Below are 15348 nucleotides of genomic sequence, written 5' to 3'. Positions count from 1 at the left end.
AGGCACCACATTTCCAAACAAGCATCTCTAGGGTGGCACACCCAAGGGGGAGCTGTGACTGACTTCACTGAAGGTGCAAAGAATGCTGGCATCCCACTGATGTCTCCTGACATCTAATTCCATTATCTGCAGCCACATTTTGATAAGTACGTTGCATTTCAAAGGCATTTACTCACACTTCTCATTACTGAACGTACCGTCATTCTATCAAAAAAGAGGGGACAGAGAAAATACAACGCCACGCACAAATGCCACAGAAAGTGGCACAGAAAGTCGACTCACGTCGACTGCCCCTTTCAGATGCCACCTACTGGGTTCTGCGAGCAGGATGAGAAAACACCATATGCCATTCCGCCAACAGCAAGAGAAGGGGCGTGATCTGTGTTCCAAAACCTTTCCCTAAAGAAGGGATTGTGCATTGCAGCTCCTATATATATTATGTAGTATAAGTACACATAAAATTAAACACAAAATATACATATGTTATATGATTCATTATTTATAGCAATACACCTTGCTACAGTATATATTATGACATTGCATTTAAATAGACCACACTTTCCACGTAGCAAAGGAACGCTGGCACTCCTTTAAGAAATGATGGCAGTCAACTTTATATATGGAAACTATTAAGTCAGCAGCCTGAATTGAATGTCTGTATTCCAAAACGCTCTCTGACCATATCTCTGAGGATCAGCACTTGCTTTTACATCCACATTTTCTAACAAAACTTGCCTGGTCACTTCTATATTGTTCTTAAAGTTTGAGTGGGGAATTTCTGTAGCTATGGAAGTACTCCCATCTTCTAAGTGTTAAGGTATTAAAGGACTGCAGCCTGCAACGTGCCAGAGGGAAAGTCGTCTGGAATTATCACATGTGCCATTTCCAGCAATTCTGTCTTGAAAACTTAGGGAATAAAATCTATTAAGATATACATGACACAAACGAACATCAGAAGACAAAAGGAGAGCTCAGATTCCACTTCCAGCGACAGGTCTTGCCAGTAGTGTGCATGAACCTGAATTCCCCAGCCCAGGAGAGGCAAAAATGCTCTCTGGAGCAACACAGAGAGAAGGAATATTCAAAAGCCCATGATATTAAACTAGGACAAACATTTTGCGACCTCTGCCTTTGCACAAATACATGAAGGTTGCACTGGGACTTCTCTCAAATGAAACCAGAATAGAGAAACAGGGCATTGCCACCAAGACCACACTGAAAATAAAGGAGACTATGGGAATCTCTTCATGTGGGAATGTCAACATTTCAGTGCTCAGATAAATTTACTACATAACTTGTTAGTAAACTGTAAAAACTATTGTTGTATCTATGTACTTCTATTTGAAGTACAAGGGGATTCCACCTCTTCTCCAATGAATGACTCCTACACCACCACCTTGGAGGTTTTCTTCATGTGGACAGAAAGTAACCTCCCTTCTCTCCATGCTCACTCTTCACTAGAGTAGAAGGAAGAACATGGGACATGTTCTATTTTGATTTTTGAAAGCAAGGAGACGATCCTCATGTGGTTCTTCAACAACTCCAGTACAGTACACTAGACGTTTGTAACACCTATGGGATGAAACACGTCTCTTCTGGTCATGGGGCCTGTCTGAGTTTAGCTAGAGTTGTAAGTTGCAGCCATGTGAAGACCAAAGAACTAAATGGTCTGACAACAAAGTTGGCCATTTTGTTGTGGATGAAGTCTGTTCCTTCTTTGCCCAACAAGTAAGCACTCACACAGCAACATGGCCATAGTTAAAGTCCCCCCAGATATGCCTACTAAGCCTCACTCCATTTTCTCTGTCACCTGCAGCAGACATAAATAGGCCCATCTGAACAGTCATAATTGAAGCGGGTGAAAGAAATGGCAAATCTGACATTGATGGGCAGTCCAGAGGATATGGAAAGATCATTGACGAAATTAAACCAGCTGCAGGGAAAACCGAGGTGCTTCCTGAATGACTAAAAGCTCGTGACACTATCAGAAATGTCAGCTAAAGACATACCCATTTTCCCTCTCGAAAAGCCCAAACTCCTAAGCCAAACCGATAGCAATGTTTTAAATCTTTTATTTTATGCTGTACTACTTTTATTTGGGCCATTAACCAACATACATCTTGGGCTATGCTGAGTAAGCTTTTCCAGTGTGCAAGAACTGAATTATGTATTTCTCAATAGCGTGTAACTGTTCTCTAGTGAAAGATAGAGGCAGCTGGGGAGAATCTGTTATAACTTGCTCTCCAAAGTTGTTTAAATCACTATTTATTTTGGGGGGAAAAATCACTATCATTTCAAAAATGACCAACTACACACTTTCTTAACATACCCAATCACCAAAGCATTGCAATCGGTAGTTAAATCTTATCTTTTCACAGCTTAATATTTACTATCACTCCACTGCCAAAAAAAAGGAAGAGGGGAAAGAGTTGAATAACCACTGTTGCGACCAATTTTGTTAATGATAGTCTTTTTTTCTGTTAATGAATTACCAAGCATTCAAATTTCATAAATTAATGCATTACTTGAAATAGCTCAGAAAGCTCTTCAGACAAGAACACTTTAGCCTGAGAAGGTCTCTAACTTGATAATTTTCTCTTTGCCTGTGATTCCATATAATGCATGAAAACAATCACAAATTCCTAGTATTTTGTTTTTATGTTCTGCATAAATAATTACAACTTTTGTAAAAACAGGGAGATAACATTCCTATAAACCTTAGGAAGAAAATCCAAGAAATCTGAAAAGGCATATGACATAAATAAGTTTCTATGCAAAAAAAACCTACACATATGCAGAAGAATATATGACACTTCGCATCTGCAAGTATTTTCAAAAAAAGAACGCAACAGGCTTCTTGAATAATGCTCATGTAACCTCTTGTAGCAAAAGTTGTATTTAAAAGCTTAACTTTAAAAGTGAAGTTCTTACATCATACTTATTTTTTGCCCTCACGGTGTTTGCAAACACAAACTCTTCCCAAGCTTATCTTAAACATTCAAAACCCGGCCTATTTTATTTTTATACTCATTCAGAAGCTTCAGTCACGGTGAAGTATTTACACATCTGTCAGAGACTTCCATGCACAGGGGCCAGAACAGCCTGAAACAGTTCTGAAAAGACTTCTACCTGGCAGGAAAGGAATTGTTGGAGCACAGGGACTGAGGAGCACAGCTCTGGGCTGTTTTCCAAGACTGGAGCAGGCTGTGCCAGCCATCCCTCCGGGCCCAGGAGGAAAGAATTGAGGGTATGGTTACAGCACGATTTATTGTTCAGGCTCTGAACACCACTGAGACCTGCTGGGAGCTGGAAACAAGCTGCTCCAGTGGTTGCAAAGGGAGATTTCTGTAGGGACAGTGAAGGGGCGAGAAGATATTTGCTCCTGCTGCTCTTGCCACGCTGCCCACTGTAGCACTCACACTCAGCCCCCCAGCACGTGTCATGCAGCCGACACTCTTCACTCAAGCCAGGCTTGTTTCACCCAATTTTCAAACTGCCCTCCGTAAAAGCTGTATTTTGGTGATAGCTTCTTTGGCTCCGGGATAGTCCAGAACTGGGAGGATCTCAAACACAGCCTAAGTCCCAAGTACTCTTCTAAGAGCTGTGCTGTGGCATATAGAAAAATGGTACAGACATGTTCATCTTCTGCACTCAAGAAAATGGAAGCCCAGGAAGGCTACAAGAGAAATTTGTGTACAGCGCAGCATGCTAAGGTCAACTTGAAGGCTTAGGAAAACAGGAGTAAACTTTTCCTATTACTGTCAATAAAAGTTATGTTGTTCTTCATCTCTCCAGCCAACATCAACACCTGACACTTTCTGAAAGCTAGATCTTAGTGTTAAGCAAGCAGACTTGTGTATTATTCATAGCTCTAGGAAATGGGAGTCCCTGCAAGCTCAGACTATTACCTGAACAATTTAACAAGTGTTTTTGATGTTATAATCAATCAGAGCTACCTTAACCCTGGCTTGAAGCAGAGAGGAAAGGGGGATGTACTAAGTATCCAAAAGTTAATCTGTTGATTTTTTCCTAGCCCAGAGAAGACATGAGACATTTAGATAACACACTTCTTTTTCAGTGAGCGATTATATCATCAACCCTAATGTATTTCAATTTCCATGGAGCTGTAAAGGTGTAACAATAGGATGTAACAGAACTGTGGAAATCTGAGAAATATCATTCATCACGGATGGACTACACTGATGGAAGAGTGCCCAAATGTTTGTAATCACCTGTAATATTTTCTTTCCTGTATGTCTAATTCGTGGTTATACGCCTAGTGACATATAGATAATTATCTTTGCCTTTCAAAAGGAAACCAAAACTGAAAACCTGACTCCTGGAAGCTGTCACTGATGTGGCATACGAGCACTATTAAAACATTTTACCGAAAGGATTTTTGCTAGCTTCCAAGTATGATAAAATACCTTGCCTTGACTGCAAAGCATTAATGTTTCCAATTATCTGTATCCCCATCACAACATTATATGCCTGCTAGGCTTCAATAATGACACCCAGTTACCTTTTTTTTTTTTTTTGCAATTATTATTTTATGTAATGTTACTGGCATTAATTGTACCAATATAAATTTTCTAAACTCTGCTTTCCCTTACAGCTATGTACCCAAATAAAACCACAATGAATCCATACACCTCAACGGCACACACTGCCTCAATCTTCTGGAGCTGTGCTTTATTCATTTCACATCCTGGATTTTGACCAATGCATGTTCTGTCATCAGTGCTTGGAGGCTCCACTATGCTCCGAGGGGCAGCTCTGAACCTAGTTTGAGCCTGCAAAGCAGGCAAGTATACAAGCAAAGAAGTGCTGTATCTCCGCCCCCCTCGGGAGGAGGGGCAAAATGCAGATTTGGGGGGCCAGCGTCATCACCCAGCTGGTTGTACTCCCCATCAAAATACTTGCTTATTTGCAAGCCTTTTGGAAAGAAAAGCAGATCATGACACAGAAGGAGCACTTCTTGCTGAATCTAAACACAAAACCAGTGAATTGTCTGATATTTGTAGAGTAAGTAAATTTGTTACCCTATGAGTTGATCTTTGTTTTGTTCCACAAGGGTGGGAGGAACATTAGAGACGATGACTTGCATATCCAACTGATTGACCACAGAGACCTGGAAATAAAAGAGTGAGATTCATTGGCACTTCCACATCTAACATCCTCCCTGTACAAACAGAATGGAATAATTGCTTTCCTGCCTTCACTGCCATGCCCTGATGTACCGATGTCTCATTTAATTCCAGAAAAAGATAGTTGGGAAATCTTGCTTTGCTTGGCAGCCAATACCAATAAACCGCAAGGAAATACTTAACCAGAACTGTAACTGCAGACCTGCATCAGAATTTTATACATATCTGGGGAGAGGGAGCCCATGAAGCTTGTTTGTCATGGTTTAAAAATTTACTTATAGCATTCATGAATATCCCACATGCCATATTCAAAATCACTTATTACCATCTCAGTATCTTTTATGACTTGACAGGAAGATCCAACCTTGGAAACATGCAATTTACACCAATGTAAATGCAAATACCAGATTAATTCAACTAAATCTAATGGTACTTTGTTAGAAAATTACATTGCTCATCTATTGTGATTGAAGTACTCTGTGCAAGTTTTTATCTCATTCTCTAATTTCTTTATCTTCTCCCTCTATATGGGATAAAATATCTCCGATCTGCATTTTCTACTACAAAGGCAAAGCAACTCCTCTGTTTCTCAGTGGCAGGTTGGACGGTGAGTGTGCAGAAGGGACTACAAGCACGGATCACGTTCAGCACAGCTGGCAAACTCGCTTCACATCTCAATCTAGTCTCCTTGAGCTATTTTTAGCGTGATCCCAAGAAAAAGCTGCCTTTGGATAAAATGGCCGCATGCTTCCCCCCTCTCCCCCCCCCCCCCCTTTTTTTTTTTCCTTTTGCTCTCTCTACACAAGCACAACCAACCTCCCCTCAGGTTGTGAAAAGAACAGTTACTTCCCCAAAAGGTGGAGAAAATAAAACATTTCTTAAAATCTGGTTCATGTTCATATAGACATGACAGTAAACATCATGTTCCATATATCATGTCTCTATAGGTGATTCTGGAGCTAAATTTGGAAAAATATGTAGGACAATGTTAAAACAGATAAATTTAAAAATCAGTTATCCAAATTAATTCTAAAATAAAGAACAACAACTACTTTTCATACGAGAAGTCTGAGCGCTGTAAGCGCTTCAGTGGACGAGCCATAATATACTTTCACATCAAACACTGATTCACCAGCTTTGAAGCTTAATTCAACTTTAAATATTTAAATGTTCTTCAAATGTCATCAGACACACTGATCAGAGTGTACAGACTTCTTTGTGAGAAATACAGAATTATAATGAACTCAGATTTTAGACTATGATTACTAAAAGGAACTCTAAAGCTAGGAACAGTTTAATATAATTAACTATATTACACAATTCAAGCAATCACTGTGCACCTATTTACTGAGTACTGCATAAATGTAACCAAAAAGCAACAGTTCTTTTGCAACCTGAAGAATCACAATTATGATTTCTCATTCATGTACAAAAATGCAAATAAAAACACATTCATGACAAGCTACAGAAAAACAATAGTGTGGAACAAAAAAACAAGAGTTAAGGTTTCCATAGTAACACTTGTGTACCATACACATTTGTAAAGATCTTTATTTTTTCCATTACTGATTTTTCCTTTTGATCTTGAAGCTACAATAGAAAATTTCATCACATTGAGCCAAATTGTAGGCGTCTACCTTGAGCCACCCTGCCAGTCCCAGGCAGCAGGACCAGCCCCTGCAGCATGAAGACATTGTCCCAGCAGATTTGGCACCTCATGCTGCTCGCAGAGCACTGCCAGGGCTCCGAGGCACTGTCCTGGCCCTCATTCTGGAGAACACCTAGCTCTGCCCACGTTCCTTGCTGAGCTGTCCCTCTGGTGTTGCTCCTCCTCTTCTCCCTAGATCTGCTCCCAGAGCAATCCTAACTTCTTCCCATACATCTCATCCTTTTTCACATGAGCAATTAGTTTCATTTCTCTTACCTACACACCTTGAACTTGCACTGAAAGCGGTTACACCTCCCGGTCTGACCTCCTGACACCACAGTGACCTATGACAGTGGGATAACTTCTGTTTAAACTACAAAGCCCAGGAACAGCTGGGTCTAGTTAGAAAGGATCTTCATGTATGGATCATGCTCAGGGCACACCCAAACTTTCATGTTGCAGTGGTGTCCATCTGTAACTGTATCTACAGCGACTCTAAGCTCTCACTCCTTGCTCAAGAACAGTGTCTCGGAGTGCCCATCACTCACTAAGACAACCTAAATATGCCTCTATAAATTAATGAGACAAACTTCACTTTCTAATTTTAATGTCAATATCTTTGGGCTATATTTTAATCTAGTATCACCACATAAACTGCATGAGAATGCCCTATCATTTTGAGAGGTCAAGCATGAGGATATCATACATTATGTTTATTTGCTGAATTCCTGCATAACTCAATATACCAAGTATTATGGCTATCATCTGTATCATTTGACAGTGTTCCCATGAACTAGATAATGTACTTCATCGCTATGACATTATGCTAATATTAACCCAATCCATCAAGTTATATAGGCTTTAAAGAAATTTAGCTTTGATGGTTTCTGTGACTGACAAAGTCAATGTCCTTTACTCGGCACAAAAAATGAGCTCAGTGTCTGAAGTTGGTCCCATTTTTGAAACATTGCTTTCCTGAAAACTTAAAGTACAGTCTTAGCCCAAAATTATTCCTTTCATCTCACTCCCAGACATGAGCAACTAACACACTGCAACCCTGGCTTTCCCCAGTCTTCTTTCTGAGCCTGTTTGTTCGGCTCTTTGCCTGCACTGCAAAGCAGATACATCAGATCTAACTGCGACCCAGAAGCTCTGCAGTAACCTTAACACAGAGCACAGCCCAAGTTAGCAAGATCCAAGTTAGCAAGATTTCAGCTTGACTTATTAATTGGGGCTTAATGCCATATTAATCCTTCTTAACCCACAGTTTCCAAACAGGAGCTGCCTGCACCTTGCCAGCTTAGAGGACAGGTGGAGTAGATCTGTAAATGCTTGTGTCTGACCACACAGATGTGACCTGTTTTATAATGGGAATGCAAAAAAAAACCAACCAACCAACCAAACAAACAAAAAAACCCCACAACTTTTATTCCCTGTTTAATGCAAAGAATTAGAATTTAAATTGAACCACTGACAATGGCTCTTTGAATAAATAAAACACTGAACATCATGTGGTAACTGAAATCAGTGCCTCTACCATGAAACACGACGGAATGTTTCAGACAGTCATAAAAGCTTCTGATTTGAAAAAGCTTTATTTCAGTGACTTAAGGAGATCAAGTGCACTGTTTATGGTCTTCCTGTAGGTCTGCCTGAAATTAAACTTTATGTAGTGTTCGAATTTCCTCAACAATTATTCCCAAAAGATAATGCCTGGCTCATACTTACAAGTACATCTGCTTTGCTGCTCAGTCCTTTTCCATAATTGTCAGTTGCAATGACCTGAAACTTGAAATAGGATCTTCTCATATTTTTGAACAGCATAGCAGTTTTTATTAGCCCTGTGTAAGCTTCAATCACAAAACCTTCTTTACCATCCTTGATTGGAGGAATGATGAGCCTGTACTGCATGGCACTGTAATTCCCAGTGTCTTTATCATCAGCCTATTAGGGGAAAAAAAAAAGAGAAGCAGAAGCAAATAAAGTAAATATTCACACAAAGAATCATTAACCTTGTCCTTTAAATAAAGTTGCATATTGGTCCAGCAAATCTTTTCCACTGATGTTTAAAACATTAGATCCCAGAGAGTGGATATTGCTATTACTTTAAATGGTTCATTTAACTTCGCAGCATACAGCTCTGCTTTTCCAGCAATTTCTTTTTCCTATGTTAGCTCTAAATTGTTGAAAAAAGGACTTTTCATGTCTGCAACAAACTGAACAGGTAAGAACAGTTGAACCCTGAGAAACGACTACTTCCAAATTCTTGGTAACAAATACTATTTTAAAAAAAAGCCATCAACACACACACACAGACAAGAATGTTCTCCCTCTTCTTAGAGACTTTCTTCATTCTCACGCATTGAGCACATATTTTTGGAGTCTTTTTTTTTTTTTTTTTTTTTAAATCTTTGAAGTATCCCTGCAGTGCTGCACAACAGACATGGGGGACAGACCTAGTGGAGGACACAAAGCCGTCCTAGCATTTCTGAACTGCTGCATAAGTAGGACAAAGTCCTGCCATCAATTAGGCAGCCCCAGGAGCTACATTTCAACACCCACCTTATGCCTGACAACCCCGTTCCAGCCTCTCCAGACCTACTCCTTCACACAAATCATGCTCCAGTTCAAAAGGCAGTACTCATTTTCTGATAAAAGTGTTTCTGCAGACCCTTACAACGCTTTTGTGTGCTTTATCTAGGAAGAAGTCAGAGAGATGGCAGCTAATTACTGCCGGTACCTTTGCCTACTCACTAGGCTTGGGCACTGCCTCAGCAGCTGGGACACTTCAGCATCTATTAGCAGGCTTTTATCAAAATACTTGCACAACTTCTTAAGTCTGTGGCCTCAGCTAACGTTGGAGAAAAAACACCCTTCACATCAAAAAGGTGCTGTTCTTTCTGTAAAATCCATAATTCATCATGACTTAAAAACAAAAACAACAATCAAAACCCACCCAGGGTTTATGGCAGTGTTAAGAATTTGTTTACCATGATTTACCATGTTTACCACAGTCTGTCTAAAAGGCATTATCTGTGCAAGGTCATTAAGCCTTTGATAGATGGCCATTAATCATCATTAATTGTTTTCTCACCATTGCTGAACAAAACCTGCAAGGTGGAAATGTTTCAGAACTCCTATTTTATCTTTATTTTCGGTTAATTTTCAGGGAGTATCAGTGAGGACATGTAATAAGCTACGCAGCATAGCACGATGCTATCAAGAGATACACATGCCAGACGGGTATCAATGGATCCAGGTACTCCACGCTGTATGTGCTTTCCATGCTACCCTGACTGCTCTCAGGCCAGACGGAAGAGAGAACCACAAAGAGCTTAAGCTGTGATATCTGGGCTCCTTTAGCTGGAGGGAGCCAACACGTTTCACACAGCACAGCAAGTGCTGCAGAACCGCCCAAAAGAGCAGCTCCCACCGTGGCACTGGCTGCCAGGCCGTCCGCCACTGGGAGAGAACTTTAAAATAGTCTTTGCATCCTTTGTAAGGGTTTTGTTTTCCTCTGAATTGACAAAGGTTTAGCTGCCTTGGCTATAAGAAGAAGCAGAAATATAAACTGTGATAAAGTTTTTTCGTTCTGTAGTTCTATAGCTTTTTTATGCCTTTTAAAATCAAGATCACCACCTTATGGGCAATCTCAAACACCTTTATTAGTGTTTTCAGGAAACACGGGGAAGGTTAAAAGCTTTCTGAAATTTACCCCGCTCTGTCAGTCACAAGGTAAAGAGATCGGCGAGCTCTTTGAGAACAGTCCTGCTATCCAGCTGCCACAGGTAAACAACCCCAAACCATCACAGAGACAGCAGACAGGACTTCGACAGCTGCATTTTCAGAACCAGGCTGCTTTTTGGCTTTCCTTTTGACAAGTAAATTGCTGCAGGAACAAATAAACGTGAAGGTATGCTGTAAGGCACAAGTAATTGAGGAAGTGGCTGTACCTAAAAATTGGGTTGACAGACAAGTGCTAACAGTCCTCACCATCTGAGTGCTGACAAGTCAGGGCTCAGCACCGAGTTCAGGTCAGCCCTCATATGAAGAGCACAAATGCCTAAATTACAAGAGGGTCTGCACAAATTCTTCAAGCAACCACTCCGACCTCACTGACCTAATCTGACTCTTATTTCCACCGCAGATCCATTTTATGCATTCTGAGATTAGCATGCTGTGGTGGGATGACCTTGCCTGGGTATCAAACACCTGCCCTGCCATGCTCTCACTCGCTCTCTTCAACAAGAAAAAGGGAGAAAAGATGGAAAAGCTTGTGTGGGAGTCAAGGTAAAGACAGGACAATGACTTGCCACTTACTGTCATGGGCTAAGCAGACTTGATTTGGGGGAAATTCAATTAATTTCTTGCCATTTTTTGCATTCAGACTGGCTTCTCAGTGCTATTTGGATCAATTTTGTCAATGTATTTTAAGAAAGCTTTATACCCCTCATGTATTCAAAGATGAGATCAGAAAGCCTCTGCCTGTAGCAGCAGGGGAACCTGAATATGCACAAAATAACATTTTGTACAATCCATACAGAAGACCACCTACGTGCTGCCCACGAAACGAGAAACATCTTTGGAAACAATGTCATGGGGATGCAGAGCAGCGAACCTTTTAAAATAATCACGTCATTGCTCCATACCAAACAAATCACTGTGTGCACGCATCTAAGATCAGGTAAGCACAGCTTGTACGACATCGCTTGGTTTAAAGCCGTGAACAATACAGAAAAGGCCAGCTTGGGAAAAAACACTGGCTTGTCCACAATCAGCTTTGCATGTTTGATTGCGGGGCTAAGAAAATAAAAGTCCTCTAAAGCTCACGTGGCACGTGCTTTGGCACACATGAGCACCATCTGATCTGGCTCCTTGGGGATCTTTGCCGTAGTGAGACAGGATTCACAGCAACTGCCCTGCTGGCTGCCAGTGGCTCCCTGGAGGTGCCCTGCAAGGTGGGCATTACACTCTTTCAATAAAAAGCCAATTTCTTTGTTAAAATGGATTTATTACATTGGTTCAGTTGAGCAATGAGCCTATCACCTCTTTCATATTAGTAAACTCTACCTCAACAGAAAGATACGACTTTTAATGGTGGTTTGTTTCGGTGACAACAGAAGTCAATTTCACCTTCAATATTTCCCGCTTGTATGTGTGCTACTAAGGACAAACAAAATTTGGATCTAAATTAAGGTATCAGTATTACAGGCGCAGACACTAAATAAGTCACTCTTTCTGAACAAATGTTGTGACACTGATGTAATTGTTTAGAAGGAATGGTATGGTAAGTCTTGCCGCTGATTTTACTGAATGAAACTTCAGTGAAATAGGCATTTTTAAATTTTAAGCATGCAGCATCTCACATCCTGCAGTTCATATCTCCAAAGCTGGTAGACAGGCTGCAAGTTAATTTTCAGAAGTTATGAGAACTCAGTGGCACTCCAGAGAAATATACGGCCTCAGCATCACTAAAATTCAGGCTATTTTCATCTCAGAAACCATCTACGCGCAGATGAGCAAAGCAGGTGCAAACAGCCTGAGGAACCTGGAAAAATCACCAGATTCCACTTTGAAACATTCTAACTTTTTATTTCCATTTCTTCCTTTTGTTACTGCTATTTCTGCTTAGATTAAACCTAACGATGACTCGGTGCAATGTTCAGTTAGTTGCGCAGGACCACCAGAGAGAGCTTGTGAGCTGCTGACATTCATGTACCAACTTCTTTAATACAGAGTGAGGATGTTTGCTATTCTTGTAATTTGTCCTGAAGGTAAATATTTTTGACACTTCATTAGGAAGAGATATATGGTGTCTCAAGAGTTATGTTATGACTGTCAAAGAAGAGAAAGAGCAATACTTAATCTTAATATCATAGCAGTATATCTTTCTTTTGTTATGTGCAGGAAATACAGATGTCTCCCAAATTCTGCTATGATTGAGTACTGATAAATATGTATGATCTTAGGAGTTACCAGGCCAAATTCAAGCCTCCTGGAATTGAGTACAAGCACGCCCGCATGAATGGAGTTTTGCTGGCACCTCCTCGTGCTGCCTCCAGCCCTTACCCTTCCTCTCCCATGGAGGTAAAGAAGCAGCTGAGGGGCTGTGCCTGCTCCTTAGCCCCTCCGAAAAAGCACATCGCACTAGCCAGGTATCAGCTGAAATATACTGCTCTAGGCCCTACCACTGAGGGTGTTTACCGCAAGGTTGTTAATGGCTATGTTTTGTAATTTTATTGGCAGTCTTATCTCTTGGAGCAAAAAGACCAATAAGCCAAGTGTTCTTGGTGTCTTCATTTCCTACAGAGACTGCCAGCACAACCCACAGCAGGTCACTCGAAACATTAAAACTCCCGGCTTTGCAGGACAGCAAAGAGACGAACACTGTCAGTGCAGGGTTCGCTCTCAAATGAGCGATGTCTCATTTGGCCGAGCAATGCAACGTCAACTGGATGATGGGTACAGCTGCTTTGCTTCCGACAAAAAGTGCTTTTTACACATCAAATTTAGTATACTGCCTTAAAATGCAGAGGAAGCAGAAATGTACTTTGTTTGGGTTGTTTTCCACCTTTAGGGAGAGAAGAAACCTGTTCGCTCAAGTATGGAAAAAAGCAGGACTTGGATGTAATCACTAGAGCCTATTCAAGCTGCATATCTGGAAGACAAAAAATGAAAATGCACAAGCCCAAGTGACAGAGACCGCTTTAGTAGTGCCCCTGTAACCAGTTATAGTTTGTGCTAGTTCGTATGTCTGTTGCTAGTTAATTAATTGATAGAAGATGTGCACTGCATGTGAGCACCTCACAGCAGCTGTCCTTAGGGGCTTCCCAAATGTGCCACAGTTGAGAAGTGCAGTGGAAAGAGAGCTGTAAAGGAGGGTGAGTTCAAGGAGGGGATGCGAGCAGATGCCAAGATTCAGGTTTCTGAGGCACTCTGCAGCAAAATCAAGCTGAGGAACACACATGCAGAAGTGCTAGAGACAGGTAACAGTGCGAAAGAGCACAGCAGTGAAGAAATACGGGAAACTAAAAAAGAAGAGAGGAAAACAGCAAGAGCTACAACAAACACACTGGTTTAACATTCTGTAAATCACAAAGCAAAAATGCCTCTAAACCAGCACAACGGCAGATGTGGCTTCAGAACTGGAAATATTCAGCAATCTGTAAATTCCTACAAGCAAAAATGGCCTTGTTCTAAAAGCTATGTTACGTGCCAGCAACTGATTGGAAACAGTTGAATTTGCCATCTGCTTAGTGGCACTAAGCTAGGAAAAAAACAAAACAAAACAACAAAAAAAACCAACAGCCCAGGCCCATTCATTTTACATGCCCTGTTAGCATCCTCAGGCTCATGATTAAGGGTGGCCCTGGTAGGGAGACTGGAAAACATTTAAAATTAACAATTGCATTTAACTTTAAACAGCCAGTTTGAATTTAGCTCATGCTGATAGTTATAAAAACTGTAATTGTCTGATGGCTATTCAATAGCTTCAAGAGTTACAGCTGACAGAGTTTTTAATGCTCATCCCGAACAAGCCACCACCAGACTTTTCAGCCCACTGGCAATTTTGGTGAAAGCATCAGGAGTGCTATTGGCACATGGCACTGCTTTCACAAGGCTCTCCGGGTGAGAGAGTAAGTGCCCGACCATAACGCTGTGGGTGTGCAGCCATGCAGTTGTGCCTCAAGCTGTGATACCGCCTGCAGGAATGTGCAGACTTGAGAAATGCAAACTAATCACCTTTCACGAGGGCTGTGCTGAGCCAAAGATGAATTACTTTATGCTTTAAAGGCATTATTTGCTAGGCATACTAACTAAAGGTACTACAGCGAAGAGGAAAGGAGTCTGCTAAACCTATCGCTGATCACTGCCCAGCCCACTCCGAATAAACCCCAGCTCCACAGAAACCTCTGAGAAATTCAGGTTGTAAGAATAAAAAGTGAATGACAGTTCATTTTTTCATTCACTGATGTCAGGATACTCAAGGTGTCCACATAGTTTTCGTAGCATTTTCCTGCTGTGCCAAGAGCAGTCAGGGCTCAGTACAGCAGGTCCCCCTCTCCGTGCTGGGACACAGCAGCGATGCAGATTGATCCTCCATGGGACGGAGATGATCCAGCACCGTGCGTGCTCCAGGTTTACTCCCTCCTTCCTGCCCCACAGGAGTACCTTGCTCTGGAAAGCATGTGTAGGACTAACACATCTTAAAAAGTTCGAAAATAGCATAGCAATTGGAATCCTCTAATATTTAATTAAATATATATATATATATAAGGGTGTTTTTGTTTTCCAGTATTCCATAGGTTTAGTGAATCTCACTTACTTTAAGACCAACACACCTCTCATTTGGAAACAGGGAGGCACTACTACACAAAGCACCCGAACAAAAGCAGCTTTGTCCAAATTAGTCCAAAATTAGTCCAAAATACTTCATAGTCCAATATCATTAATAAAAAAATAGGAGACAATCTAATTCATGGAAAGAATTTGCTTTGGCCACTACACAAAATCACTGCAGTAAGAGCAAATGCTGCTTCTTTTTCAAATCTA

At 41.0% G+C, this 15348-nt stretch overlaps 1 protein-coding gene across 27 annotated transcripts in view; it reads right to left on the bottom strand.

Moving 5' to 3' along the window:
- The window catches only part of PCDH15 (protocadherin related 15), a 539977-nt gene that overhangs the window by 39245 nt on the left and 485384 nt on the right, over positions 1-15348 (bottom strand). For all 27 annotated transcript variants that reach the window (XM_080598442.1, XM_080598431.1, XM_080598457.1 and 24 more), the window contains 2 exons: positions 8524-8739; positions 5043-5131 (listed from right to left, as the gene is read on the bottom strand). In XM_080598442.1, coding sequence (XP_080454568.1) covers positions 5043-5131; positions 8524-8739 — 305 coding nt within the window. The remainder of the gene's footprint in view (positions 1-5042; positions 5132-8523; positions 8740-15348) is intronic.

Source organism: Anser brachyrhynchus, assembly GCF_964034855.1.
Source record: "Anser brachyrhynchus genome assembly, chromosome: 6".
Classification (NCBI taxonomy): Eukaryota; Metazoa; Chordata; class Aves; order Anseriformes; family Anatidae; genus Anser; species Anser brachyrhynchus.
This window is presented reverse-complemented; position numbering and strand designations above follow the sequence as displayed.